General features: G+C 41.5%; 1 protein-coding gene across 1 annotated transcript in view; it reads left to right on the top strand.

The window, feature by feature from the left end:
- The window catches only part of LOC311301297 (uncharacterized protein), a 181,814-nt gene extending 157,373 nt beyond the window's left edge, over positions 1–24,441 (top strand). Inside the window, exons 3-4 of the mRNA XM_084426266.1 lie at positions 22,272–22,471; positions 22,590–24,441. Coding sequence (XP_084282392.1) covers positions 22,272–22,471; positions 22,590–22,924 — 535 coding nt within the window. The 3' untranslated portion in view covers positions 22,925–24,441. The remainder of the gene's footprint in view (positions 1–22,271; positions 22,472–22,589) is intronic.
- The last annotated feature ends 2,814 nt before the right edge of the window (positions 24,442–27,255 follow it).

Genomic DNA, 27,255 nt, shown 5'->3' with positions numbered 1-27,255 from the left:
GCAGGCTATCTAGCGTGCTCATTGGCTGCCCTGCGGCAACTGCAGCAGCCTACCACTGAGCCTGGCGTGACGTCACGCCCAATGGGGGGCGCTTGGCGCCCTCACGCGTCACAGCCCGCCAGAAGGGGCGTGGTTAAGCGTATAAAAGGAAGGCTCGGAGGCTGGTTCACTGATTTTCGTCTCTTCAGCGAAGCTCTTCGCATCGCTGGACTCTGAGAGAAGCCGCCGCCGTTGAAGCAAGCGACCAGCAGGCCGAGGAAAGCGTCTGAGGAAGCCGGTCGTCTTCGCCGCCTTCAGCCATCCGTGCCTGCTACGCTATCCGGCGTCATATCCTTTGTCTGCTGTGTGTGTTCGCCGCTGCGAACTTCTTCTAAAAGAGAAATTTCCAACAAGGCGTTGTTTCAAATGCCTCGCACCACTCCCGCTCTCTCTCCCTCTGTTCGAGCCGCGCAACTGCGCCGTTCACAAGGGACGTCAGAGCGGATGGTCACAGGGCTAGCTTCCTCGCGCTCTCTCCCTCTGTTCGAGCCGCGCAAACCCCGCCGCTCACAAGGGATGTTAGAAGTGGACGGTCACGGGCTAGCTTCCTCGCACTCCCTCTGTTCGAGCCGCGCAAACTGCGCCGCCCACAAGGGATGTCAGAAGCGGACGGTCACGAGGCTAGTTTTTCTTTACGTTATAAGAAAGCTACCCCGCCCCGTTCGCGCGCGTCACTCACCGGCGAAAGTAAACGAGTGTTTTAGTCCCACTGAGGCTGGACTCAACCTCCTTTTTCTCACACATTTCTCAGTCCCCTCTGAAGTTCAGGCGACTGGAAATATCTATATTGCAGTAAACGAGCCTGTTACACGCACGCCTGCAAACAAACGCCGACGCAAACATGACGCTCTCTGGTAAACATGATGACGCTCTCTGGCTACTCACCCCTCTTCCCGCTCTCTCTCCCTTTGCTTGTGCCGCGCAACTGCGCCGTTCACAAGGGATGTTAGAAGCGGACGGTCACGGGCTAGCTTCCTCGCACTCCCTCTGTTCGAGCCGCGCAAACTGCACCGCTCACAAGGGATGTCAGAAGCGGACGGACACCAGGCTAGTTTTTCTTTACGTTATAAGAAAGCTACCCCGCCCCGTTCGCGTGCGTCACTCACCGGCGAAAGGAAGGAAGAGAGTGTTTAGGAAGAGAGTCCCGCTGAGGCCGGACCATCCCCCATTTCTCAGTCCCCTCCTAAGTTCAGGCGACTGGAAATATCAATATTGCAGTAAACGAGCCTGTTGCAATACATGCACGCCTGCAAACAAACGCCGTCACAAGACATAACGACGCTCTCTGGCTATTCGCCTATTACGACCCCTCTCCCGCTCTCTCTCTCCTTTGTTTGAGCCACGCAAACTGCGCCGCTCACAAGGGATTTCAGAGCGGACGGTCACGAGCGATGTTCAGCACCCTGCGTGCCTCACTCACCGGCGAAAGGAAGAGAAAGAGTGTTTTTAGTCCCGCAAGAGGCCGGACCAACCTCAAATTCTCACACATTTCTCAGTCCCCTCTTAAGTTCAGGCGGCTGGAGAAATTAATATTGCAGTAAACGAGCCTGTTTTATTACACACACGCCTGCAAACAAACGCCGACACAAAACATTATGACGCTCTCTTATATGCTCGCGCTACCAAAAGCTTATGTGTTCTCCCCCTGTGGCTCAGTGGCGGAATGTTAGGCTTTCGCACCAGAGACCCGTGTTCGAATCCCGGCTCGGGCGGCAGATAAAATTATGCTGTTTCCTTCTCCGAGCTCGCGGCCAGCTTTCTTACATAGAGAAAGCGAACCCGCCTCTCGCACCCTCCCGCTCGCATGACGGTGCTCGAGTTTTATGAGCGTCTAAACATATGACTGCAGATGTGTATTTTGCAGCCAACGAGCGCGTTGTACAACTCGCTCGCCTGCACCCAAACACCGTTTTTTACGGCACCCAGGGTGGGAATTATACCGCGGCCACGCGGCCATGGCCGCCGTTGCCCTACACTTTGGCCTTCATGCCCCGTGAAAAAAAAATCATCGTACGGCCACAGTGGCCTGTGTGCCCTGGCCTTGTCCAAGTTCCATGTATAAAGCAGAGCATGTGAGCGGAGTGGAGCGGGAGCGAGCGGGCGGATCTTGGACAGAGCGCAGATTTCAAAAGGACGGAGCGTCGCCCTATTTCCCGCTCCAGTTTCGCTCCGCTCACACCACGAGTCTGAAGCATGCTCAGTCAAGCCTGACCCTGAATCCATCTGTCTTGCACAGTCATCAACAGTAGACTATTTTCAGTCAAAACTCAGCTCAATAATGGAGTTCAAAAAGTACTTCAAAAAGGAAAATGAGAAGTCATACAGGTGTAGCCTACTATTAATAAGTCGCTCCGGAGTATAAATCGCAACAGTCAAAAAATGCGCCATGAAGAAGAAAAAACACATATAGGCCTAAGTCGCACTGGACTATAAGTCGCATTTATTTAGAAATTTATTTCACAAAAAAAACCAAAAAAAAAACAATGTTACAGACTGGACAGTTCTCCGTTAGGACGTGAGCGCTCTGAAAGCGGCACTAAAAGACTGCTTTATAAAACTTTCACAGAGACCTCAAGCAGAAAGCACAAAGCCTGTCTTTAAATTTAATTTCGTTTTGTATTAATTGTATCTTAATTTTAATCAATGTTTCATCAACCAATTGTCTGGATTTAATAAATTAGAAGTGAATATATTAGAAAATAGATAATCACGACACGAAGGCGCCAGCGAAACTGGAGCTTGTCTCATAAATGAACCGAAACTCAGCGTATAGCCTACTTGCCTCACAGACCTGAGACATATACAGATGGTGGACAACCAGAATGAGACTTTTACCGCCGCCGTTCCTGCGGCGGCAAAATTGGGATGTGTATTTGCTGCCTTTTACCGCTGAGTGGCGCTGTAATCACAGACTTTGAAAAGTGTCAGTTTATTCTCTTTATGACGTAATCTGCCGCGGCAGTAATCTGAGCTGAGAGGCCACAGATAAATTCAAGATAAATATTGTGGTTAAACGAATTCAAATTCATTAAATTTAAACAAAGTAGACACGTTAAAATTGTGTGCCCAGTTTTTCTATAATTTAGAAAGGCTATGTCAAAAGGTTACTTGTCATTTACTTACGTAAAATTAAAACATTTTCAGGACTTGCAGTTACTAACCGATGTTAGTCGGTTTAAGCATTCTTTGTTATATTCAGAATTAAATAGGCTTACATGTTGTTATGATTATCAATTGAATTATTTAATAAATAATCAACCACAATGCCTATTACTGCCGCAGCAAAAATAAACCAGTCGAATTTCAAAGTCGTTCACGAAATGACTAGGCTATACCGGGTGGCGCAAGTGACAGGGCAAAACAGCAGCAACTGCGGCATTTTAAAAGGTAAGTTTCCTATCTGTTTATTTAAAAAAAAAAAAAATTTGAAAAAAAAAAAAACATGGCGCAAGATCTTGTAAAAAAAAATAAAAATAACTTTTTTCATTATTTGAACAAAAATGAGACTGATTGAATATGTAAAAATACAAACAAACAAAGCAGAGAATAAAACAAACTTTTAGGAAAAAAATATAGGCCTATTATGCTACAACAGAATTGGTTAACATTACCGAAAGCAAAATATGTAAAAATACATTTAAAACAAAATAAAACAAAACAAATTCGTGGCTGAATTCAAATCGGTTCAAATCCCGAACAAACAGTAGTTAACCTAGGCTATTCAGACGATAGCTCTGTGGTCAATGCATTAACAATAGCCTCTCGGAGCTTTTAACGATCTGAGATCGAATCTCAGTGTAGCCGACAGTGTTTATGTTTTTCCGTTCTTGATGCTTAATGCATCTGTTTATTAAAGTCAATCGTCTTGTTTAATTATCAATTGTACATTACAACATAAATTTGCAACATGTTGTGCCGCTGCAAAGACGACACATCTGATGAAGGAAGACTGTAAGCCGATTGCACCAGAAAATGAAGATGATGAAGCTCGTCTTTAATCTGCTAAATTATTTTTTTTGTGTGTGTGAATCATTCACGAGATTGAGATGACTGACAGTGATACCCGGCCATAGCAACGGAAGACATTTTTCAAAACAGATCGAACAAATCATAAAAATACTTTCAATACAGTATTACTTTCAATTAAAAAATAAACAATGAAAATGTAAAAGAAAAAGAAAATTAATTAAGTTTGAAAACCCATCGCACATTTCAAGGTATGGATAAAGTGTCGGGACAGTTTATTTATTTAAACAGGGTTGCATCGATAGAGTTTATTCCCTTTGTGATGCAAAATAAGAAACACAGAATCTTATTCTTGCAACATTTAAAATTTCTATTGTCAAAGAAATTGCAGCTAAATTAAAAAATTGTGTGTGGAAAACCTTTAAATACAATCAATAAAACTACAATATATAATTTAATAAGATATAGGGCCTACTGTACATAGGCTATGGACTTTTGGAGATTTTGAGATTAATCCTTAAAAGAATTTTGCCTTTGCCTGCTCATCAGGCTGGCTCCGACACTCTCCATATGAAAGACGGAACATTAACACCTCTGTCCTGCACCCCCACGATAAAGCAACTATTGCCTTCTCCAAACCCCCCACAGGCTAGCTGAGTTTGCAAAACAAAACAAAGAGTTTGCCACTCGTCATGGTGTGCCAAAACACTTAATTATAAACTTCAATATTTCATTCAAAACAATCTCAAAACGCTTTGTGACATTTTGAAAAGCCGTGGATGCATTACTGCCACTGAAACCATGAATGCAACAGAATACTGGTTCTGATTTTATTGTTTGTCGTTTAAACGTCATATATATATATATATATATATATATATATATATATATATATATATATATATATATATATATTATTATTATTATTATTTTTTTTTTAACAGAACTGCTTTTGAAATTACGATTGGAATTATTATAGGGTACAGAAGTAAAGTCATTGTATAATATTTGTTCCTCATTAGTGTAAAATGGAAATGCATGGTGATTTTATTTTGTAAATAGGCTATAAGCAAAAAACTATGTTTTAGAACTAGACAAATCTCTCTGCATCAACAATAGACTATAAAATGCATTAATATGCTAATATAAAAATATCAGTAGCCTAGTCCAAGTTAGTTCGGGATTCGAACCCGTGTCATCTAAATGATCGTGACGTAAGTTCAACCACTCGGCCACGATTCACTCGTTGCGACATGGCCTAACGTTCCAGTGTGTGTTCGCTCAAACGAGCGAGAAGCGCTCTTCATTCAAATGAACGCGCCGCCGCGTTTGTCGAACACTAATTCAACATGCCAGAATAAAACCTGGCTTTAGAACAATGCATAGCGCCACTCGTCGTGGTGTGCCAAAATATTTACAATCATTTAGTTTCATTTATTTCTGTGTTAATGTTATTTCTCAACACTGGTGTACCACAGGGCTGTGTGCTAAGCCCGTTCCTCTACTCCCTCTTCACCTCCGACTGCAAGCCTGTGTACGGATCTAATTCCATCGTCAAGTTTGCGGACGACACTACGGTGATTGGTCTCATCAGCAACAACGATGAGACTGCCTACAGGGAGGAGATCAAGCACCTGGCCACATGGTGCACCGAAAATAACCAGCTCCTCAACACCACCAAAACGAAGGAGCTCATCGTGGACTTCAGGAAAGTGTCAAGAGGCACACACGACACCATCCACATCAATGGAATGGCTGTTGAGCGTGTCTCCAGTTTCAAGTTCCTGGGGACCCACATCTCGGCGGACATGACCTGGACAACCAACACCTCCAGCCTGGTCAAGAAGGCTCACCAGCGCCTCTTCTTCCTGAGGACACTGAGGAAGAATCAGCTTTCCTCCACTATCCTGGTGAACTTCTATCGCTGTGCAATAGAAAGCATCCTGACCAACTGTGCTACAGTGTGGTATGGGAGCTGTTCTGTTGCAGAGCGCAAGGCACTGCAGCGGGTGGTGAAAACCGCCCAGCGCATCACTGGGACTCCACTACCTGCCATCGAGCACATCCAGAGGAAACGCTGTCTGCATCGAGCTCGCAGCATCCTTAAGGACTCCTCTCACCCAGCCCACAGACTGTTTTCTCTCCTGCCTTCCGGCAGGCGTTTCAGGTGCCTCCGGACCAGGACCAGCAGACTAAAGAACAGTTTTTTCCCCAGAGCTGTCTCTTTATTAAACTCTAACCCTCATTGATCCCACTCCCCTTATATACTGATTGACTCTCCTCTCCCTCCTCACACCTGCCTCCATTTTGTTATTTGCAATACTATAATGTTCATTTGCACTGCTGACTGTTATTACAGTAACAACTGTTTACATATGCATCTTGCACTACTACCTTGACTGGAATATGCTCATTTGCACTGCCGACTGTTTATTTACAGTACCGACTGTTATATATACATTGCAATATCGTACCTTAACTGTAATATGCAATTACTTTCCACTGCACTCACTCGGATAGCTTCTGTCCAAACTTTATTTGCACTACTTTAAATCCATTGTTATACTGCTCATTAGCCTAACTTATACATATATCTATTTGTAAAATTCTGTTTATAGTAATAGCCATCTGTATATTATGCTCACATTCTGTTTATAGTAACAGCCATCTGTATATATATTCATAGTACATATCTATCTGTAAAATTATGTTTATAGTAACAGCCATCTGTATATTATATTCAGTACATATCTATCTGTAAACATTCTGTTTATAGTAATAGCCATCTGTATATTATTATATTCAGTACATATCTAGCTGTAAATTCTGTTCACAGTAATAGTTATCTGTATATTATATTCATAGGACAATCTATCTGTAAATTTTTGTTTATAATAGTATTCAACTCTATATTTATTCAGTACATATCCATGTTCTGCACTTATGAACCACTGTATATCCTGCACTTGCTGCTATTGCACTTCTGGTTAGACCTAAACTGCATTTCGTTGCCTTGTACCTGTACTTGTGTAATGACAATAAAGTTGAATCTAATCTAATCTAATCTAATCTAATGTTTGAGTTAAAAAAATCCTCTACAAATTAAATTAACACAAAGTCGGCTATAAGAGTCCTTTATAGGCTACGTAAAAAAGCAAAGGGCTTACAGTCTTAACATTTAGGCTACTTTGCTTAAATTCGATACATTTATTTTCAGTAGGGCCTAATAAATTTGTAGGGATGTAATTTCAGTATGCTTTACCAACGCTATGTATTCAATTAAAGTTCCAAGAGGTCTGGTCTCTATATTTCCTTCCCAGCTGACACTAATATGCAAGTGCACAGCAAAAATCTATTCTAAAAAAAAAAGTCTATAGGCCTACTATACTGTTGTAGCCATTAAATAATCTCATTTAGTATCATATTTGTTAAAATATTATAATGTTATTTTTTTTTCATCTATGTTGAATATGAAAAGTGAACAGCACGAGTAAGATAGGATGCATTATATCGAGAGATGGATATGGAGTGGGTCAGACATGATTTTGACCACTTCATTAAGTTTTGTTTAGTAGAAAACCTTTCTTTAAAGTGAATTTCGTTTTCTATAAATTGTATCTTAATTTTAATAAATTTTTCATCAACCAATTGCCTGGATTTAAATAAGTAAGAGAAGCAAATATAACAGACACTAATCATGGAGGCGCCCGCGCGGTCACTTGCATTGCACGTCAGCTGGAGCGCATCTCATCCTCCTAACTTAACGAAACTCAGCGTATGCCTCACACAGACATGATAAATACATCAAATACACAAAGCTTGAAATGTCTTCAAACGAAATAATTCAAAACGAAAAGAAAAAGGCTACTCTCTGATTATGTCTTTATGTGCATTTCTCTCTAGGTGCGTTCACTACAAAAATGGCGATCGTCAACTTCATCTTTGCAGTCGACACTGTCAGAAAACACTAGTTTATTGATAAAAATCAATACACACATCACCGGATTTACAAATACACATCTTGCTTGTTGCACGCACACATTATGTCGAAAAAACGAAATATTATGTTGAAATAACATTATTATTAATAATACATCTTTTAGAATATTTGATTAAATGCTGATTGTTGCGCTTGTTCAATTTAATAAAATTAAAACTTTAATTGTGATAATTAAAATAATTGAAAATTAAATATTTAGTGGCCAAGTTTTGCTAATTTATTATATAGGCTATTATATGCCTATATATTGCCTATATTAAGTAGGTCATATTAAGACAAGGCATATATTAGTTATTTTAGCTGTTATGAGAAAAAAAAATCTAACGAAATCTAAAATCTAAATCTAATAAATCTAAAAAAAAAAAAATCTAACAATTCAACATGCCAGAATAAAACCTGATTTTTGAACAATGCGTAACGCCACTCGGCCTGGTGTGCCAAAACACTACATTTTAAACTTCAATGTTTAATTCAAAACAATCTCAAAACGCGTTGTGACATTTTTTTTAAAGCAGTAGCCTAGCCTATATACATTAAGGGCATTGAAACCAGGATCTTAACTAAAACGCGTTCCGAGTAATCTCTCAAAAATTATGCCACACTACTCCATGTATTTTTTTTTTAAGGACTGCTTTTGAAATCACTATAAATTACTATGCAATTGTATCGCTCACGAGAGCTCTTCATTTATCTAATTCCTCAATAGAATAGTACAAATATTCCGCGTCATTGCTCCTAATATCGTCTCTATTTTTAACTTTTGATTCTATTTTTTCAGTTCTAAAATTGATTCTATCTTTGGTTCTATTCTGTTGTAGCCTAATAGGCCTATTTATATATATGAAAAATATGCCTATTAGGCTTAAGGCCTCATTATACTTCTGCGTCGGACCTACGCCGGAGCCTATACGCCGTAGGCAACGTGTTGGTTTTAATTTATACTTCTGTGTCGTTGTCCGCGTTGACGCGCACCTAGGGAGCATGTGAAACCCCGAGGGAGGGGTTCTGGCAGACCAATCACAGCGCTGGCGTCCGCGTAGAATTGACGCGTTGTTACATTTTTGGAGAGGTGCACGTCAGGTTACTCCGTAGGGTACGCGCGCTAAACACAGCCTACGACGTAGCTACGGCGGCAGTTCGACGCAGAAGTATAAATAGGCCTTTAGGGTTTTATATTTAACCCACTTACATTTTAAAATACGGCAATTGCCGCTGTTTTGCACAATGTCCCTTTGCGCCACCTGGCGGTCATTTCGGGAACGACTTTGAAATGCGGCTGGTTTATTTTAGGCATTCTGGTTGTCCACCATCTGTATATAAAGCTTGAAATGTCTACTTTTAAACAGAACAATTCAAAACGAAAGAAAACAGACTTCTCTCTTATGTAATCCGTATGAAATGTGCATTTCTCTCTGGCGCGTTCATTACTGCGAAGATCGCGAATCAGCATCTTTCCAGCCGACAGAGACATAAAAAAAACTGGTTTATTAGTAAACAATTAAAATGTCTCCTGCTATATTTTACATATTCATAATCATTAATTTTGCCGGTTCGTTGTGACAGCTTTTAGGTGCTTTATTGGCAGCAGCGCCACCCTTACATCGCATCAGCACCGAAAACATAGAGATTCTTTTCTTTTGGGGGCATTTTGTTTGTGTTCAGACTTTCTCAGTTGTAGGCGCGATGTTAAAGGACGCTGCTAATAAAGTTGCTAGTAGGCCCACACATTGGATTCACGTTTATTATTATAGGCTAAAAAAAATCGTATCATTTTATTTTGTTGTATTTATCCGCCACACCTTGAAGGCCAGTCCGTGAAAATATTGTCTGATATTAAACCGATCTGTGGCGCAAAAAAGCTTGGGGACCGCTACAAGTGATATACATGTAGATTTTTTTCCTTTTTTGGAGCGAGCGGGGGGCGATTTGAGTGGAGCGCGAAGCAAACTGTGTTGAGCGCTGAGCGATAATGATTGTGAGGGTGTATACCTTCTGGATGAAATGGTTATTGTGTAGTGTAGTGTTCACCCCTACACACAAGCACGATCTCCCCGGTGTCTCTCACAGAGCTCACTCTCATAAAGCAGGCACGCGCCGCTCGAGTGTTAAGCGTAGGAAATGTGCCCACCTACCCACTGCCCGCTCTGTCACACAGTTGTCCCGGGGTTCAGATCCTCTAAAGCTCTTAAACACTGGCCGTGTTGCGAACGTAAGCCCTGTGCCCGCTCACGAGCGCGCGCACTTACCAATAAACACGTTAACCCCATCGCCGCTCTCGCTGTCGGGTTTCTCGCCACAAAATGTTCTCCGTCCATAGCGACCGAGCCGTTGTGTGCTGTCCAGCCAGCCACCGCTGTCAGCGAGCCTCCGTATTCGAGCACCGGCGGCGCGCGCGCCGCCCCATCCTCTCTGATACAGGTTCCCCATCCCGTGCAGTGCGGCGATCTGAACCCAGAGACCATTCGACCGCTAGCTATGCGTGCAAAAGCATGGGAAGCGATTCCGGGCGTGTCCGAATGGGTGCTGAATACTATAAAGCAGGGCTATTCGCCACAATTCGCTCGCCGTCCCCCGCGCTTCGAGCACGGACCGAGACGAGAGTGAATACAGAAGTAGCGCACCTACTTCAGGCAGAAATAGCAAAGCTGCTGTGCAAGGGGGCTATAGAAAAGGTGCATCCTTCTCTGAGCGAGACGGGCTTTTACAGCCGTTATTTCCTCGTACCCAAGAAGGACGGAGCTCTAAGACCTATTTTAGATCTGAGATATTTGAACAAAGCTCTCATGAGACAGCCGTTCAAAATGATCACAACCAGACAAATCCTCGCGCAAATTCGCCGAGGGACTGGTTTATCTCTCTCGATCTGAAAGATACATATTTTCAGATCCAGATTAAACCCCGTCACAGGCCATTCTTGAGATTCGCCTTCGACGGTCAGGTATATCAATACACCGTCCTGCCGTTCGGCCCGTCTTTAGCACCCCGTACATTCACGAAGTGCATGGACGCGGCCCTCGCTCCCCTGAGAAGACAGGGGATGCAGATATTGAACTATCTGGACGACTGGCTGATACTGGCGCAGTCAGAGACAGAGCTCATGTCTCACAGAACAGCGCTCCTCAGCCATCTGGAAAGCCTGGGTCTCTCGGTCTACTGGACCAAGAGATCATTACTGCCCAGTCAGTCAATTTCCTTCTGGGAATAGAACTGGACTCGGTGGCTATGACGGCCAGATTGTCAACGCAGCGCGCGCGCCGCATTCGACATCTCGCCGCATCTTTCCACACAGGCAGCCGGGTCCCGCTGAGAACATTCAGAGAATGTTGGGCCATATGGCCTCAGCTGCAGCTGTACTCCAGCTGGGCTTACTGCGCATGCGCCCGCTACAACGCTGGCTGAAAGCGCGAGTGCCTCACCGAGCCTGGACTGCTGGCGGCTCGCGAATCAGTGTGAATCAGGGCTGTGTTTCAGCCCTGCAGCCCTGGCTGGCGGCCGAATGGTACCACACGGGGGTGACAATGGGAGTTGTCTCACACCGAAAAGTTGTCTCGACAGATGCCTCCAACCTAGGTTGGGGAGCTCTTTTCGAGGGCAGACCGGTCTATGGCCTCTGGTCAGACCAGGAGAATCGCCTTCACATAAACTGTCTAGAGATGCTGGCGGTCGAGAATGCGCTGAAGCACTTCCTCCCATACCTGCGGGATCACCATGCACAATACGTCAGTGGTGTCCTACGTGAACCGTCAGGGCGGTGTCAGATCCAAAATTCTCTGCGCCCTGGCGGAACGCCTCCTCGTTTGGGCTCAGCACTCACTGCGCTCGCTGAGAGCTGCGCATGTGCCCGGTCACCTGAACGATGGTCCAGACAGACTGTCCAGAGACAACGTTCCCCCGGGGGAATGGTCTTTGCATCCCTAGACAGTCCAGTTATTGTGGCGCCTTTTCGGCAAAGCGAAAGTCGACCTTTTTGCGTCAAAAGACAACGCTCACTGCCCAAGGTTATTTTCGAAGAACAAGGATGCGCTGGCCCAAACCTGGCCCAGCGGCCCGCTGTACGCTTTCCCTCCGGTCTCACTGTTGCCACAGGTCATCGGGAGAATCAGGGAAGCGTGCCACTCGGTGCTCCTCATAGCCCCGCACTGGGAGAATCAAACGTGGTTCCCGGAGTTAATGCGGCTGGCAGACACAGCCCCATGGCCGATCCCGGTGAGGAGAGACCTTCTCTCTCAAGCCCGCGGCTCGATCTGGCATCCTCATCCAGAGCGCTGTCTCTGCATGCATGGATAATCAACGAATACCCGTTGACCTGCCAAAAGGGGTTGTGAACACGATCACACAGTCTAGAGCTCCCTCTACGAGACGGCTCTACGCGTCGAAATGGTCTGTGTTCGATAAGTGGTGCACCGCCAAAGATTTGGACCCACATGCGTGTGGGGTCTCGCGGGTGCTTTGCTTCCTTCAAGAGCTGTTGGACATGGGCAGGTCCCCCTCCACGCTCAAAGTGTATGTTGCGGCCATTTCAGCGTTCGCCGACTCGGCGCATGGCCGCGCATTAGGAAGGAACGAGTTCATCATCCGCTTCCTTAGAGGAGCCAGGAGGATGAATCCCCCGCGGCCCCCGTCGGTTCCTATTTGGGATCTTTCCCTGGTCCTAGAGGCCTTGAAAGCGCATCCCTTTGAACCGATAGAAACTGTGGATTTCAAATATCTCACGCTCAAAACCGTTTTTCTGATAGCTCTGTCATCAGTCAAATGTGTGGGTGACCTACACGCGTTATCAGTTAACGCCGCGTGCCTCGAGTTCGGACCTAATGACTCGAAAGTCATTCTCAAACCGAGGCACGGTTATGTCCCCAAAGTGATGGGCACTCCCTTCAGAGCGCAAGTCATTTCTCTCTCAGCTTTGCCGGCATCCGGCAGCGAGGTCGATAATAACCTCCTCTGCCCTGTCAGAGCACTGAGAAATTACATCACGCGCTCCGCCGCTGTCAGGCACTCGGAGCAGCTTTTCGTTTCGTTTGGTGGGCGCACCAAGGGTCTCGCCGCCTCGAAACACAGTCTGTCCAGATGGATAGTGGCCTCAAACACTGGCCGTGTTGCGAACGTAAGCCCTGTGCCCGCTCACGAGCGCGCGCACTTACCAATAAACACGTTAACCCCATCGCCGCTCTCGCTCTCGGGTTTCTCGCCACAAAATGTTCTCCGTCCATAGCGACCGAGCCGTTGTGTGCTGTCCAGCCAGCCACCGCTGTCAGCGAGCCTCCGTATTCGAGCACCGGATCCGCGTATTCCTGCTTACGCATCTAAAAACCTGCAGTGCCCCTTGGGCATCAGAGCTCACTCCACTAGAGGCATGGCCTCGTCGTGGACTTGGTCCAGCGGGATTTCCATTCATGACATTTGTACGGCGGCGGGCTGGGCCTCCCCTTCTACATTTGTTAGGTTTTACAACCTGGAAGTTTCCGCCCTGCAGGCTAAACTTTTATCAGTCTAAGTCGCGCGTATGCCCGGCCCACATTCTCGTGCGCAGGCTACTGCTGTTCGATTTAGCTCTCCTGGTTGAGCTGCACTATAAAGGGTTGTGTCAGTTTCAGTACAGACCGGCTGGGCCGCTCTGCACTCCCTACTGTGTGCTTATGTACATGCGCTAGCCATTCTTTTGGCCGCCCGGCTCCCACTTATCGTGTTCCCCGGGCTTTCCCTGGGACTCATTCAGTGGATGCTGGGCGCGCACGGCGTTGACAAGGGTGTTCCCGTAGCGTAAGCAACTTACGCAATACGAGAGAACCTCTCGTAAGAGAACGTAATCGGTTACCTAACGTAACCTCTGTTCTCTCTAGAAGAGGGAACGAGTATTGCGTAACCCGCCGTGCTCGTGCCACGAGCTCATTCGCTTCATTGACGAAAACCAGTGAACCAGCCTCCGAGCCTTCCTTTTATACGCTTAACCACGCCCCTTCTGGCGGACTGTGACGCGTGAGGGCGCCAAGCGCCCCCATTGGGCGTGACGTCACGTCAGGCTCAGTGGTAGGCTGCTGCAGTTGCCGCAGGGCAGCCAATGAGCACGCTAGATAGCCTGCTCTAGGTCTGCCTGCTGCTGCACTGCGTTGACAAGATTATAAAAATTAAGGATAATTTTTTGGCTTCATATCTCGAGAAAAGATGACTTTACCTGTAGCGTAAGCAACTTACGCAATACTCGTTCCCTCTTCTAGAGAGAACAGAGGTTACGTTAGGTAACCGATTACATTTTACATTAAACTACACAAAAGTATAGTTTAAATGTAACAACCTTGAAAATATTCAGAAGTAAAATGCAACATACGCAGTAATGCAGTAGTAGCCTAATATAAATGCAAAACCATCATAAAAACCCTGACAAAGAGGGTTTCCTGCAGAATACATACCTTTAGGTTTACTCTTGATACCTTAAGTACATTAGAGTATGCAAGATAATTTTGCTTAACTAAGGTTTGAAATATATGACTAGTAGTTTTTCCCCAATGCGGTATTAGTAGTTATTAAAAGTACTTTTTTCAGAAATATACTCTTTCTGAAAAAAATCTCAGTGACATGGCAGCCGTCGATTGAGTCAACCCTGCAAACCTGTTGGTAGACAACTTAGTGGATAGTGGAAATATGCACTCAAACACATGTCCCACCAGCAGAGAGGCCTTACCTGGGTCTCTATTGTGGCCATCCCGGTCCAACAGCACCACCTGCTCAGCTGAATAAAAGTTTACATAATTTTTTTCTTATTTTATGTACTTTAAATGTTTATGTTGATTTTGATATGTGTTAATGATAATGTATGTTGTAAATAGTTGGAAAAAGTACATTTACATAGCCTATAGAACAAATGATTTTCATTTACCAATTTTATAAAAAAAAAAAAAGTATAGAAGAATTTGTTTCATGTAAATTATGTATAAAAATAAACAATGTCCAGAACAATTCATTCTCTTTTATTTACACATTTAAAGTATGTAATAAATAATGTACAGAATTTTTCATTCCTTTTAAAAAATAAGTGAAAAAAAGTTAAACAAGAATATATAGAAAAAATATATATTTTTCAATCATTCTCTCAAGAAGAGAAAACAGCCTGTCCATCCTCTCCCTACTCTCCTGTGCTCTCCTCGCCTCTGCCTCCCTCTGTAGTTGCATGTCTTCTCTGATCAAGTCCAAATTCTCGTCCTCTCTGTCTCCCCGCCTTCGTGCTGCTGCTGGTGCTGGTGCTGGGGCTGCTACCCCTGGCTCCTCCTCACCGTGGGCACCCACTGCTGAACTCGGCTCTGGTGTGTCCTCAGGGATTGAGGCAATGAGGAGAGGGGAGTAGGTGCAATGCCTCTGTCCCAACACCTCATCCATGAGGACAAACCAGGGCCAAGTTTCAGCAGTGGGTTTCCCACTCACACCCTCACATGTCCCAGGACACTTGCAATCCTAAGGCAGAGCAAACTAACCATGGCTTGTTAACAACACCAGCACAATACATTTCAGCAAAGACTTTTTTTTTTTGCCTGTATGGCCCAGCAGACCCATTTTCTCCAGAATAGCTCTGAAAAAGCAGAAAAGGGTACTTATGAAAAATATTAACACAGGGGTGCAATCTTAACATTAGTGCACTGTTAACACTGCAAAATATGACACATCAGGATATGCATACAAAATACTTAAGAAATCATATTTCTGGATACTCAAATTTGGTTAAAACCTTTGTAGACATAGCTTGCATGACAGCACTACAAAAAGACATAAAAGTGAAACCCCATTGCCTTATCTACAGCTTTTCTTATTGTTGTAGGCTTTATAGGGTGAGTGATATTTCTTATAATACACAAGTGAGACAGACTAGTGCAAATATTACAAATAGGTCGTTGTCTTACCTCCAAGCCACGCAGGCAGAGTTTTTCACCCCCGTAAAGAAATGCTAATTTTCAGACCGCAATTTAATAAATTGAGCTGTCTACTCCTAGCTCCCTGAAACAATTATTAAACTAATATTAGCACAAGTTTTGCCTCAAACCACCTGACAAATGAAGCCACGCAATGGTGACGATGACGAAGGAGTTAAGATAAAGTTTATAAGAAAGAAAAACTTGTGGCTTTTAACTGTGGTTTCGCTAGCTATTTGAGTAAATGAAAACATAATACTTACATTTAAATGTGAATTTGCCGTCCACCACCGAACTCTCGGCCGCAATTTTTTTAAATAAAAATGCTGTCGTCACCGACGCGCAATGACTTGTGGGGTAGGATAGGCCGCTAAGGATCCATAGGCCCTGTCCCAAATGGCACCCTAAGCACTCGTGGTCTTCCTACGAGTCTGCACTTTCGTGACGTAATGCCGCTTTGACTGTCGGGAAGAAGTCTGCTGCGTAGCCCACATCAGTGCGGGCTTGGCAAAAGTGCGCATCAAGGGCGCATATCAACCGCAGAGGGGGCGCTCGCGAGCACCCTTCTGAGGCCTAAAATGACAACTGGGACACTCTACGGTCTCACGGACTTAATGGACACGCGCACGCGGCAGCCATTGTAAGTCCACAAGACCGAAAGTGCATATGAAGTGTGCCATTTGGGACATGGCCAAAGTATCCTTTCTTTCACGAGGAAACAAAGGGTGCATTTGGCGTTGCTTTTGAATCAGGGTAGCTTTTGTTGCGCCGTGATGACGCAACCGGCCTTCGAAGGATGCAGAATTGAATTGGGACATCCTTCATCACGCCGCGGTGACGCAATCGGCCTTCAAATGCGACCTTCCAAGGGTGCAGCCTTTGAATTGAGACATCCTTCGTCGTGCCGCTGTGACGCAATCGGCCTTCAAATACGGCCTTCGGATGATGCAGCATTGGCATTGGGACACAGCTATAGCCTAGGCTTTTATATTTATTTATTTTATTTCGGGGTACATAACTACGGAGCCCCTGAAGGGACCTTTGCAAAAATAAAAATATACAGATTCTCACGTGCTCACGAGAAACTTTCGAAGACATGAAAATACACATTCCGATCTTAAATGGTTGTAATTCAAGAATGCTTTGGAATATAGACGTAAGATTGGTCTTGTTTTAAAGAAGACATTTGGCAGATTTTTGTAGAAGTGAAATAAATTAAGAAAGTGTAATAGAAAAAAAAGTTATAGAAGTTTGAGTTTATGAAAATTTAATTATTCATATTTTATATAAAATATATATTTTCAAAACATGTTGGACTCTAAAACTGCAAGAAAATTAAAGGCAAAAATCTGAACAAGTTGTGTATCAAATTTTAGCTTGATATCTCAAAAAATGAACTTTCAGTAAGATTTTGTTTGGGTGCAGTACCACACTTTTTAACTAGGTGACTAATACTCCATTACTGCCCATATAAGGGCACCTCCATTTCCATATGTGGTTTGAGTCATCTGAACCATATATTTCCACAATTTTTATACAATTTATGAAGTAGACATCCTATTCAGAAGTAGTATGGGAAGTTTGGCAGATTTTGATATGAATTCAACCTCTAATAAACACATAAAAAGAACACGTATGTGCGTTATAGTTCGCTCCCACATCACAAATGGTGAATCAATTATTTTGTTCTTTATATTTAAAACATTTTCAGACCTTTTTTTCTAAAAAAAAATAAGATTGGATGTTATCTTTTGAACTCTTGGCATGAAAACAAACTGAGGTTTCTACCATTCTTTCATGATTTTTCACGTTCATCGCTATTTCAAAATAAAGGTCTGAACACGCCTTAGGAGTATGAAAATATTCTTGTTGAAAATTGATAAATTACGGCTCCTCTATAAATAATTTTGAGAATCAGTCACCAAATATGGAAACTAGAGATTGTAAGCTTTCAAATGATATATAGTTTGTCAATATTAATTTTAGGTTTAGTATAGGATATTACTGTTTTAAATATGTAATGGCTATGGGCCCACCGGTGGGCCTGTGAAACTTAAGGAATCCCATGCTATTCTGTATTAAAAGAAAATATGGTACACCCAGAAATGTTCTCATAATTTATTTTATCTTTTTGCTTCTGACCAACTGTTACCAGCAAGAGTCTAGTTCACGTTTGATGTAAACATAAGCATGTTGTGCAGCGCAATGTGAAGCTTGACGTAAGCACGTTGTGAAACTCAAGCGAAAACTGGTGTCTCTGTCCTTCAGTCTTGTTTGTTTCTCATTGTTATTGTTTGTATTTTGTTGTGAGCATTATTAAAAAAAAATAAAAAAAACAGACAGCATCCGACTTCCACATGACTTTTTGCGATTGTTTTTGCGATAGTTTACAGTTTAAAATAGTATGTATGTTTTTTAGCGCAATTTTCCACCGGACAAAATTGCGATTGTTAACTCATGATTTCTGTTCTGTCTGTGCGCATCTTGCACTTCTATCTACTCCTCAACCAGACCACCTAGAGACTTCGGGTTTTCGGCATTATGTTAAGGAAGGTCTAATCTCGGGAACGCACAAAAAAAATCCAGGAAAAGATTTTGGATTTCCTGGAAATTCCAGAAAAAAATCCGTTTTTTGCAAATGTCTCGGCAACCATAATAGCTATCGAGTTGAAACAAATTGCAATCGATAGCTTCTAAAATTTACAATAATATTAGAAAAAAAGATTTGATCAAAAATCTTTCCTTTATGCTTCAAAAATTGAATTTTGAGTGTTGTGATCCCATGACGTGAGAAAATTGCGCTAAAACACTCACTGAGTTTTTATTACTTGTTTATGTTATAGTACAGAATAGCAAGAGACATGGGATTCCTTCTTAATATTCACCAGTGGAAAGAAAGAAAATGAAGAGGAACAAGAGGAATAAGCCAAGCAAGAGAAGAAAAAAAAGGGGGAGGGGAGGCGAGGCGAGGGGAACAAAACGTGCTACTTTCGGTCAGGACTGTCAGTATTTGAAATGAAATGATGATAAAAAAAAATTAAAAATTAACTAATAAGAAGTGTTGTAAGTCTGTTTTGAAATAAGTTGTTTTTTAAATAAAAGTTTCAGAGTCAGTGATATCAGATTGTGTGTATGTATTTTTATTGTACTTACCCTGTAACTTCATGGAACGAGAGGGTAACAAGCAGCATATTAATTTACAGCTCACCGGTCTTGTTTACCTTGCATCTACATCGAACAAGAGGGTAACAAGCACCACTTACTCTGTAACTACATGGAACAAGAGTATATTTCCCCAGTATTTATAAAAAAATTGTTTATAAAAAGTTTTAGTTTTACTTGCCTTGAAACATAGAAGACCAAACTTAATCAGTGCACTTTTGTTATCAAAAAGCATACTGTATAAATGCACTGTGTCACATGTATGTTCAGTTTAGTTCAGTTTCTGCCTTGTCTGTATTAGTTCTAGTTAGTCTCTATGGTTTCTAATTATTTAAGACTTGTCAGCTGTTCCTGTTTAGTTACCTCATTTGCCTTGTGTACTTATACTCCCCGTTCTGTTCAGTCCCGTTGGTTATTGTTTGTGTGAACATAGTGTGAAGTTTGTCATTGTATTAAAAGACTTTGCATCCATCACCATCTCCTTCGTCGTGCGCCTTTCTACAGCCACCAGACGCATTACATATGTTCCCCGTAATAAAAAAAAAAGGGTTACACTTTATTTTAAGGTGTCATACAGTGTAATTATATATTTAAGTACTGAGTAATATTAATCAACTACATGTACTTACTATAGGGATAGGGTAGGATTAGGATTTGGTTGAGGGTTAGTTGCATGTAATTATGCATAATTTACTGTTATTACTATGGTAAGTACATGTAACATATGTAACAAGGACACTGTAAAATAAAGTGTTACCAAAAAAAGCCTTTATGTATTTGTATACTATTATTACAAAAAGGTATGCAGTGTATGTTCTCACTAAATTGCTCCTAAACGTAAGATTGTTGCCTATCATAATAGTAGAATAAGTACCTCTTAGTTCTAAAATACTTACAGTATAAATAATTTGTTAATTTTCCTGCTTATTACCCCTTTATTCCCCAAACTTTACATATTTTTCCCATCTATCTATAAATTACAGGAACGTCTTTCTGTCTGTCTGTGTCTGTTATGCGCATATCTCTCTAACCATTAGTCCGATGGATTTCAAATTTGACAGGTGTCTTGCTACGGGCACGAGTAAGTGCAGTGCCAAGTTTGACGTTGTTTGGATTGGAAAAAGAAGCACATAATGGCTTTTGTCGCTCTAGCCGCTGGCCACTCCCCCTCTCACACTGCACACTGAGTGAGCACAGCGCAGGACCAGAGACAGAGAGGGTCGAAGAAAGCAGCGGAGCTTAAGTAGCGTTTTCACTGAGTTCACTGTGTAGCCTGCTCCCTGAGTCATTGCGCTTATTAATCGTCGTGCTTATTCATTTGTGGATGTTAACTGAATCTGTAAGTCACCTACAATGTTTACTTCTGAATATTATATTTTATTCTGGTGCACTTAACGTTATCGCTACAGTGTAATAGTAGCCTATGCTATTCACCAACTAAACATATCCTATTCAATGCGTTCACAGTCTCTTTCACGGCCATCATTTGAAGTAGCCTATTTACAAACTGTTTGCTCAAGCATAGCCTGGTCTCAATGCTAAGTTATTACTCTGTCATGCACGCTGAAGTTAACCTGTAACTATGTGATGTTGAATATGCTATGTTAAATAGTTGCCCTGCCTATTCAACAGGATAGCTCATGTAAGCTATGCAGGCTTAAACGAGGTTAACTCTCCTCTTACCAATCGTGACGGCAAATCCCCATCTTTCCAGTGTAAGCAATCCTTACTTTTCATCATTGAAACAACCAAGTTAGCTGTTTATGTGTTCTCCTTTGTTGTGCTTAACGTTGTTTTATCGATCGTTAACTGGATAGTAGTCAACAAGTCAAACATAGCCTGATCTCAATGCTAAAACTGGCTATTATTATTAACTGATTTTGCACGGGCACTGCACTAGTATACCTAAACGGACAAACTTTATAGGTACACTATAATTACTGAAAGTTACGTTGTAAATTAATTTTACTCACACAGTACTTTGCGGGCTGTAATCTAAAGCTTTGCCGATTCCAGTAATATCAGTTGCCTAAAAAAGCTATTTTATTCTACATAAAGGTGGGCTCCCTTCATGGTGGCTACCATGTCGAGATCAGGTTTTGGACATTTGGTTGTGAAACAACATGGGTGTTAAACAGGATTTTCTAAAATGACATTGGTCAGCTGAACACATTTGCTTTTGCTTGATGTTGCAAGTGTCAGAATGAAGTCCAAAAACACACCTGTTTCAGACAGTGAAACAAACAGTATTACTTAGTGCACCTTTAACTGTGAGATAGTTATACATGATGTCATTAACTGTATTTCAAGATTCCTTATTAACTGAGGCATTAGAGTATGAAGCCTTGTTTATACTTTTATCTGGCTCCGCAACACATGGCAAGCCTCTTCTGACTGCGATCCTGCCCAAACGGACGAGGCGTTTATAATTGACGGCGCTCGCTGTACTATTCTTTGAAACGACAGTGGGCAACTCAGAGTAATTGTCCTCCAAACCACCATGAAGCAGTGGTGAGAAGACGTAAGGTACACACGTGAAGATGTTTGTTTTTTATTACACTTGAATTGTGTGAAACCCAGTAAACCTTGAGATTATTACTTGTGGCATTAGAACAAAATATATGGACATGAGAATATATGTATAAAACTAAATCAAACAACATTCTCTGAAATATTTTCAAATTTCATTAAACATTTTCATTTAATTTCATGAACATTCTTATTAAACATGGACCTTTATTGTTTTAAAAAGGTTTATTTCTGCTTTTGAAGGGCAATTTTGTAAATGTAGAGAAGCGCAAACTGGGTGTCGGTATAGATGACGGTGCAGACGTACCTGCTCGGACAGAATTAGCTCGAAATTGGGCATCTTCGGAAGCTGAGCCACATAAAAGTTAGAAAAATGGCATGCACATCACCACGCAAAATTAGTTCACTCAACGCGCACGACTGCCCACACCGCGATGACATCTTTTTTTGTTGTGTACACCTTCGTGCTTGTGCGGACGCGGCCAGTATAAACCAGGCTTTACATTGGTCAGTTAACTTTTTTTGTGCACAGAAAAGTGCTTTTAAAAGCTGGGGTCAGGAATTACCAGAAAGCTTAATTGAAATGCTTATAACATTTTAAGAAAAAAATATTCAAGTTTAATCTGAGTGGCTTTTGTGCAAACCAAAGTTATTAGATATGAGTTTTTGATGTCCAGGTTTGGTACAGAGCGCCTATATGCACAGAAAGAAGACCTATTGCATGAAGTGCTGGAGCTGGAAGCCGAGAAGAATCTTCTAGCGAGTGGGGAAAATAAATACCAAGATGAAGAGCTCAGGAAGAGAGCACTGGAAGAATTCTCATCACTTGAGCCTGACAAATCGACTGTGCTGTCAGTAACAACAGTTCCACCTGCTGGTAAGGAGCTTTTAGTTTGGAAATGATTATAACCACATGTATCATTAAACAACATACAGCCTGAAGATAATTGCTTTTATTGCATATAATTTAAACACATTTGTGTAATTTTTAACAGTGGTAGCAAGCCCAGAACCTGAAGAGCAGGAGGAGGCTGAGCTCACAGCTCCTACAGCCAAAAGGCCATGTCAGTGCTGCTGCCAAACCTATTCAGAGATCCTGAGCTTTCTAGAAAAGCGCTTTGAAGCAGAGCAGAGTCTGCGAGAGGAGGAGATGGCACTGAGAAGAGAGGAGCTAGAAATCCAGAGGAGTAAGATTGCCCTGGATCGAGAGCGTCTTGGAGCAGAGAGAAAAGAGCGGGAACGACGGTTTGAGCTGGAGAGTCAGGAAAGGCAGGTCATACTGGACTTGTTGAAAGAGAAGGTCCTAAAGAATGAACGGAACTCTGACTGAAATTAGAAGTTGTTCTTTTCAGTCTTTGATGTTGAACTCTCCTTCCAACCAATGCTAGCATTTCACTTTCCCTGTTTAATTTGATCTCCTTAAAATATGAAAAGAATATAAACCTATAATAATATAGTATATATAGCATTTAATGCAATGGGTAAATGTCTTGAGATATGGTTGCATTCTATATATCACCTGAGAGAACACTGACCCCAAGTTTCAAAGACAAGGCTTTTAAACCTAGTCCCAGACAAAAATGCATATTTGAGCTGGTTAACTGAAAGCAATTTGCACTTACATATTTTAAAATAGGTCAGTGCCATTGTTTTGTCTCAAGATGCACACCGGTTATGTTTTTCTAAGGTACATTTCTAAAAGGTACTTAAATCTCCTAATTGAACTAAGGCCTAATCCTGTCTTAATCTAAGCTGTAACGAATGCACTTAATCCAAAATGCTCTAGACATCATAAAACCTTCCCCCTCTCCCCTGTTGTCATCGGCCCTCAAACCAGTTCTCTTCAAAGACCGTTATCACCTCTGCTCTCCTGAACGATCTCAGCAAGAGACTGTATCTGCAACCCTCAAAAGATAGCACAGCAGAACAGACGGCACGAGCCAGTTGGTCAAAGACTAGAGACAAACTTCCAATACACAAAGGACATTTACTCCATTCTTACCCACAAACTTTCCCAAATGTTTATAGTATTTATCATGTGTTTTATGCATGTCCCTATGGTTTATTAGTTATGACTAGTTATGATTCTTTAATTATGTTAGAGTAACTTCAAATGTTGATATCCAAAGATGATGTATCACTGCTTTAATGTCTTCAAATCCCCTTTCTTGGTATCAAAATAATCCTCTTTTGATTTTATAATCAATGGTGTACAACAGGTTATGATAAATTGCATCATAAATGTTTGTACCATACTTTTGTGTAGAGACTGCACAAATTCTCCATGCCACCATGAAAATGCAAATGGAAATAAGATAGAACAAAGACTTTCTCCCGGTCATCTTTGATTAGTCACCTTACCAAATGGTTGTGAACTGCTATGACCTTTAAGAGTGTCTGATTAGTTCAGATCTTTGCTCAATCTCTTTGAGACAACATTTTCCTGTCTCCTTCCGGCAACTAATCTTCAAGTTAACTTCTTTGGATTCAACGTGGACCAAGTTAATTTCTTTGGATTCAACGTGGACCACCCCAAGAACCCAAATGAACGCTTTTCAGCACACTCCTGGCAAAATCATCAAGAATCTCAAGAATCTCCTGCATCTGGACTTGTTCAGCAACCAAAGTCAATGCAAGTACCCGTTCGCAGCCTTTAGATGCGTTTCTAAGTTATTGTACCCCTTTAAGGTGACCCTGATTCTTTGATGTTTCTTGTAGGTTGTGGTTAACTGATTGTAATCTTGCCATTCTATTTTCTTCTCTCTCTCTTTCTTCACTTTTCTTCACTTTCTTGATTCTGTATACAATCTTTGCTTAGTTTAGTTGTGTGTGTAGCAGTTTCGTTTATTAAACCATTATATCCACGCTTTATTGTCTCTGTGTTTGCCACTCTTAATTCTTAAGTCACTTAAACATCTTGATCTAGCTGTACCTATGCTATTACCCTGCTAGTATTTTATTTACTTTAGTTGGAAAAGGTTATTCTTTCTTGGCCAGGAAGATCATTTATTTCCTAGAATTGATAATTGATTATACTTTCCGTTCATTGGATGAACTGATTAAATAATTGTACTATTAATTCTACTACAGTCAATTCTATAACTAATTAAAATATTTATAATTAATTAATAATAAAATTCGTTATGATTAATTATATATATATCTTTTGAGCTAATTTGCTACAAAGCCCTGTCAGTGAAACCAGGCCTGAATTTAGTAACTGCTGTTGCAACAACTGTAATTAATTAGCTTAACCGTTGTTTAGCGACGTACACAAAATAACTGTGTATCTATGACTGTGCTGCGAAATGCACCTCTTTAAGAGTAATAGTTAGACGAGTTTGAAGTGTAATACTCATCTTTGATGTCGATGTTTCGTAGACATAGCATAAAGATGTTCTAAAAGAAATATGATTTGTTTAGTCTTAAACACTCATGTAGAAGGACCGTCATTTAGTTCTCTTTATGCAATATTTGTTCATGTTTTTCATAAATTCCTATATGAACATGTTTGACCATGTTCTTTTGAATCTTACATGGATTGTAAGGACACGTGTGATTCCTGTATAAAGATTATGTTTTAAAGTTAGTCCATAGGGTGTGGAACTTTGCATAACTATGGTGTGTAAAAATACACCCAAAGATTTAAGCACAACTACTTACACACATACTAAGTAGGAGAATATCAAACTGATTGCGAACATTCCATCATCTGTTTATTTGGGGTCAGAGAACATCCTTTGCTCATACATCTCTTTAATTTTGTGCTGGATGTTAGTTAAAAGATAAAGGTATTAGTTAATAACAAACAAACAAAAACTTTAAATCAACATGAAGCCATAATATAAAAAAATATAAAATATGGTATAATTACAGTTTACAATTACAGTACAATGACTTCCATAATATTTTATTTTAGTAAAGCTATGCCTGGATCAGCCAACACAAAGTTGTGCGTTGTGACTGAGTGAGACCTCGCAAAGATTACACCGATATTAGATTTCTCGAACATTGCATGGTTGCACTATGCCTGAAACTTGGTAATCAACATGCATTTATGTAGGACTGTCAAAAATCATCCGTTATCATGGTTTAGTTGTATTTTAAAACACTGTTTTTTCTTAAAAACGTTGTGTCAGACGTATTTGGTAGCATGATTATCTTGTTTAATCGTGTATTAAGTCCATATTTATCAGGTTGATATTTGTAGAAATAAGCAAAATACATTTATAAAACAAAAAGAACAAGTTAATGGCCTTGTGTCAGAACACAGCAGGTATGAAGATATGTTTGGTTACTTTTTATTCTAACTTTAAAGCTAGATTATCCTGTAGCGGATGAGCAGATCATTCATTCATCCTTTGGTTTTGAATTAAGGAATCATGGCTCATTGAATCCAAAACCATGGACATTCCTTATGAAACCCAAAGCTTTTAGCCTCTGAACTCATGTAGGTAAATCAAACTCTCTGCAGGCTAACTGACCAGCCTGGTGCCAGCATGGCTGGGTTTAGATGGCTTTGTGGCAACTTTTACCACTCCCCCGAGACTTGATAGCACCCTAGACACACTCCAGAACCTAAAATCAACATTCTCCTGCAAGCCTCAAAGAGATAACGAAACTTTCTGTGTGACATTACACACACACACTCACACACACACACACATTTACACACAAACGTCCTTTTTATGTAACGCAGAATTGTATCTGACCTTCCTGTGTGCATACATGTTTGATTCGTTTTGTTTTGATCATATGGTTATGATCTTCTGGTGTGTAACTTCGAATCTTAAGTTTATTTCTAAAGAATGAATCCCTAACAGGATCACATTCCTGTAACATTACCTCTGCTAGGTCATAAAGTTTATGGACCCCCCCCCCCCCCCCCCCCCCCCCCCAGGAATTTCAAGGGGAACACAACTCTCACTTGAATTCTGACAAAGGAAGAGGAATAAACCCTGCAATCATATATTTTCTGTATGTATAACCACTTAAGAAATGTATAAACATGGATTTGATTTCCCTGTGTCATAGTAGCCGATATCATGGCTTGATAGTGTGTGAAACGAACTTCTAAATACTTCTATACGTGCATTTGAGTGTAACGTTGTATCCTTAACTGTTTATATTTCATTCTTGGTCTCTCTTTAACTGTCTTGCTTTGACGGAACCACTCATACGTAGGAAATTACAGTAAAATGTATTATTCTGTAATTACCATCTTGCTGGAATATAATTGCTGAATTTTGACAACACCACAACTCACTCGAGTGGGTGTTTCCCCAGAGACAAAGGAAGCTTTCCCGCTTCAGATCTTTGGACGTTCATTGGTTGTTCGCGTGAACAGAGGCGTCAACCCATCTTTTCCATAAAAGACAGACTCAGGAAATCTTCTGAGAGCACTTTTCCTGTGAGAGGTTTTCAAGATCCATGGCTCCTTCGGGAGCTTTTCTCCGTTTCTCTTTTATTTTTCTTTAATTCTTTTCTTTATTCTCCCTACGTCAGTGAAGCAACTTCAACTCAAAGAAAAAGACTCAAACTCAAAGAAAAAGAAGAATTTTGAAATTCCCGCGACCGCGCTCACCGGAAGAGACGAGAGCGCAAGCCCTGCTTTCTTAAGGAAACACACGCACGCTGCTCTTAACGACACACGCACGATCT

Source organism: Rutilus rutilus (assembly GCF_951802725.1).
Source record: "Rutilus rutilus genome assembly, chromosome: 12".
Lineage (NCBI taxonomy): Eukaryota > Metazoa > Chordata > Actinopteri > Cypriniformes > Leuciscidae > Rutilus > Rutilus rutilus.
This window is presented reverse-complemented; position numbering and strand designations above follow the sequence as displayed.